The 3,361-nt window shown below is 48.4% G+C and overlaps 1 protein-coding gene across 1 annotated transcript in view; it reads right to left on the bottom strand.

Annotated features, from left to right (window-relative positions):
* Positions 1–932: 932 nt before the first annotated feature.
* kidins220b (kinase D-interacting substrate 220b) overlaps positions 933–3,361 on the bottom strand; it is a 32,944-nt gene continuing 30,515 nt past the window's right edge. The window contains exons 28-29 of the mRNA XM_031315289.2: positions 2,957–3,193; positions 933–1,412 (exon numbers count right to left, since the gene is read on the bottom strand). Of these exons, the coding sequence (XP_031171149.2) occupies positions 933–1,412; positions 2,957–3,193 (717 nt within the window). The remainder of the gene's footprint in view (positions 1,413–2,956; positions 3,194–3,361) is intronic.

Below are 3,361 nucleotides of genomic sequence, written 5' to 3'. Positions count from 1 at the left end.
TGGCAGAGTTTATCAGCTGAACTCCAGAGCACAAATCTACGTTTGGTGTACCGAAATCATCACGCACGGTGTCTAATCTCTGCGTCTTTTTCCTGCTGCCGTGCAGGCCCAGATGGTGGCCTATATTTAGCCTAGTATGGTTGTGATTTATTTATGCCTATTAAGAAACAAATAGTCTGTAACTTTTTACTTCGCTGTTCGTTACTCTGAGTTCGCTGTGCAGTACGCACCGTCAGCTCAGCTGTACTTCATGAAGGGGAGAGACAGAGGTAGAGTGGTCTGACATGTCATCTCCTTTTCCCTCTTTCTATTTCTATTGTTTAGCCCCAACAGCTGTTTTGCTTTGCTCTTTTTCCATAGACCACAACTCACGACTCGTACGCTCGTACCTGCTCACTCAGCGCTCACGGCGCCCCCCCTCCCTCTTCTATCTAAACATTCTATGTCAACATTCTATGTCAACATTCTATCTCAACATTCTATGTCAACATTCTATCAACATTCTATCTCAACATTCTATCTCAACATTCTATCTCAACATTATATCTCAACATTCTATCTCAACATTCTATCTCAACATTCTATGTCAACATTCTATCTCAACATTCTATGTCAACATTCTATGTCAACATTCTATGTCACTCTATCCTGTTAGTCCTCTAAAATGTTATATAATAACATTGAGGAAATGCAGAAATGATTTAGAAACGCACAACAGCAGCTACATATAGAAAATATATATATTTTTTGTTGTTATTATTTTTTACCATCGCTTTGGCGCCCCCCATGGTGCTGCGCCACTATGCGCTGCATATAGCGCATACCCACTTTTTGCGCCACTGCAGACACACACACAGACAGAGAGACACACACACACACACACAAACAATAAAAAACTCTTAATATTACGTTAACACAGTTTGAATATTTCGTTATAACCCCCTGCGGTGGTTAAGTACCTGTGTGACGCCAGCCATCGAACCCCCGGCCAGACAGCCTCTGGCGGCGGCGGCGGCCTTGCTGCTCAGCAGCGACTTGGAGGAGCCGTGGTCGCCCTTCTCGTCCTCCTCCGTGATCGGGTCCAGACCATCGGCAGCGGACGGGAAAGCATCCGCGTTCTCCGCTGCCGCTGCTTTCCCGCTGCCGCTCCTCTTGGCGAAGGCCTTGCGTCCGTCCTGCTCACCAGCGGCGTCTTTGCTCTCTGCCGATGACGTCATGAACTGCCCGGGCTGCGGTTGGACGGGCCTCTCGGCGCCACTGGCGGCGCCCATCTCCACCTGGGCCATCTGGGCGATGTACTCCTGGTAGGCGCTGCGGTACTCGTCCTGCTGCTTGTCCGTCAGACGGGAGATGTCCATGGACGACTCCTGAGAGTTCAGGCTGCTCATGCTCGCCGTCCGCACGGCGCCGCCCTGAGGACGCACACGGAGACGAGAGGAAGTGGTCAACACGGAAAACACAGCAGCGAAAAACGGTGGAAAAAACACACACGAACACACACACACTAGGGCTGAACGATTTTTGAAAATAATCTAATTGCGATTTTTTTCCCAAATACTGCGATTGCGATTCGATTATTTTTTAAGCTCTTTGTCTTCTGTATTATTCAACAAAGACAAACAATAAATCATTTTATAGTATGAACAACACAAAATTACACACTAGACAGTTAAAAAAGTAAAAATATAGTATACACACACACACACACACACACACACACACACACACACACACACACCAGTGTATTTTTTTTTTACAGTGCACAGAGAGGAGCTGCCTCCAGCCCCTCCCCCTCGTGAAGTTGCGTGCTGCCGTGTGCACTTGTTCAGAGAGGCTATTGTTACGTTAGCATGTTGCTGGTGTTCTTGTTCAGAGAGGCTATTGTTACGTTAGCATGTTGCTGGTGTTCTTGTTCAGAGAGGCTATCGTTACGTTAGCTAGTTGCTGGTGTTCTTGTTCAGAGAGGCTATCGTTGCGTTAGCTAGTTGCTGGTGTTCTTGTTCAGAGAGGCTATCGTTACGTTAGCTAGTTGCTGGTGTTCTTGTTCAGAGAGGCTATCGTTACGTTAGCTAGTTGCTGGTGTTCTTGCCGTGGGATTAACTGTACTAATAAAACTGTTGAAACACCGCGGCCACGCTGCTGTGAAAGCTCCCCGAACATCATTTATCAGTCTGGTTGTTACCCCTCTCAGTGGCAGCTCCTCCACTCATATCTTTATAATGGAGCTAACCGCTAACCGGAGCTAACCGCTAATCAGAGCTAACCGCTAATCAGAGCTAACCGCTAATCAGAGCTAATCGTTGCCAACCGAGCCTTCAGTTCTGCGTGTCTGTATCCATTAACTGCACGTATGGACTCGAGTCTGAATAAAATCCTTCATTTTATTAAAATGGCTGTAAAAGTTTTAAACTACAACTCAGAGTTGTTTGAATGACAGAAATCAGCTCCAGGTACGGCGTAGCGTTAGCGTGCTAGTTGATGCTTTCTCTGCGGAGTGCAGACTGATTTGCTCTCGTGAGTCATGTGACCAAATCGCAGCCTTTGCGATTAGGAAATCGCGTTTTAACATATCGCGATATTATCGCAAATGCAATTAATCGTTCAGCCCTACTACACACACACAGATACACACACACACACACACACACACACACACACACAGACACACACAGACACAGATTCACACACACACACACACACACACACACACATACACACACACAGACAGACACACACACACACACACATACACACACACAGACAGACACACACACACACACACACAAACACACACACACACACACACACACACACACACACAGAGACATGCACACACACACACGCACATATAGACACACACAGATACACACACACACAGACATGCACACACACACACACACACACACACACACACACACACACACACACACACACACACACAGGAAGTGGCGTTTACCATCCAGGGCGTGTTCCCGTGTCTCGGCGCCTCGTCCAGTCCCAGAGTGCTCAGCTCCTCAAAGCTGAGGTTGAAGCTGTACATGGGCGAGGCGTCCGTGTTGGCGGCGCCCGCGAGCAGCGGAGCAGCTGCACGGCGACCCGTCTCAGCGTGCCCGCCGCCCGCCACACTGCTGCCTTGCTCGCTGGCAGCTTCCTCCTGCAGCACCTGACTCTCAATGTGACGCAGGTCCAGAACCTGCGGGGGGGGGGGGCTCATTAGCTGTTATAACACATGGTGGATTAGCTCATTAGCTGTGTGTGTGTGTGTGTGTGTGTGTGTCTGTGTGTGTGTGTGTGTGTGTGTGTGTGTGTGTGTGTGTGTCTGTGTGTGTGTGTGTGTGTGTGTGTGTGTGTGTGTGTCTGT

This window comes from Sander lucioperca, chromosome 19, assembly GCF_008315115.2.
Source record: "Sander lucioperca isolate FBNREF2018 chromosome 19, SLUC_FBN_1.2, whole genome shotgun sequence".
NCBI classification, from domain to species: Eukaryota; Metazoa; Chordata; class Actinopteri; order Perciformes; family Percidae; genus Sander; species Sander lucioperca.
Note: the sequence above shows the minus strand (reverse complement) of the source record. Positions and strands in the feature narration are given on the sequence as shown.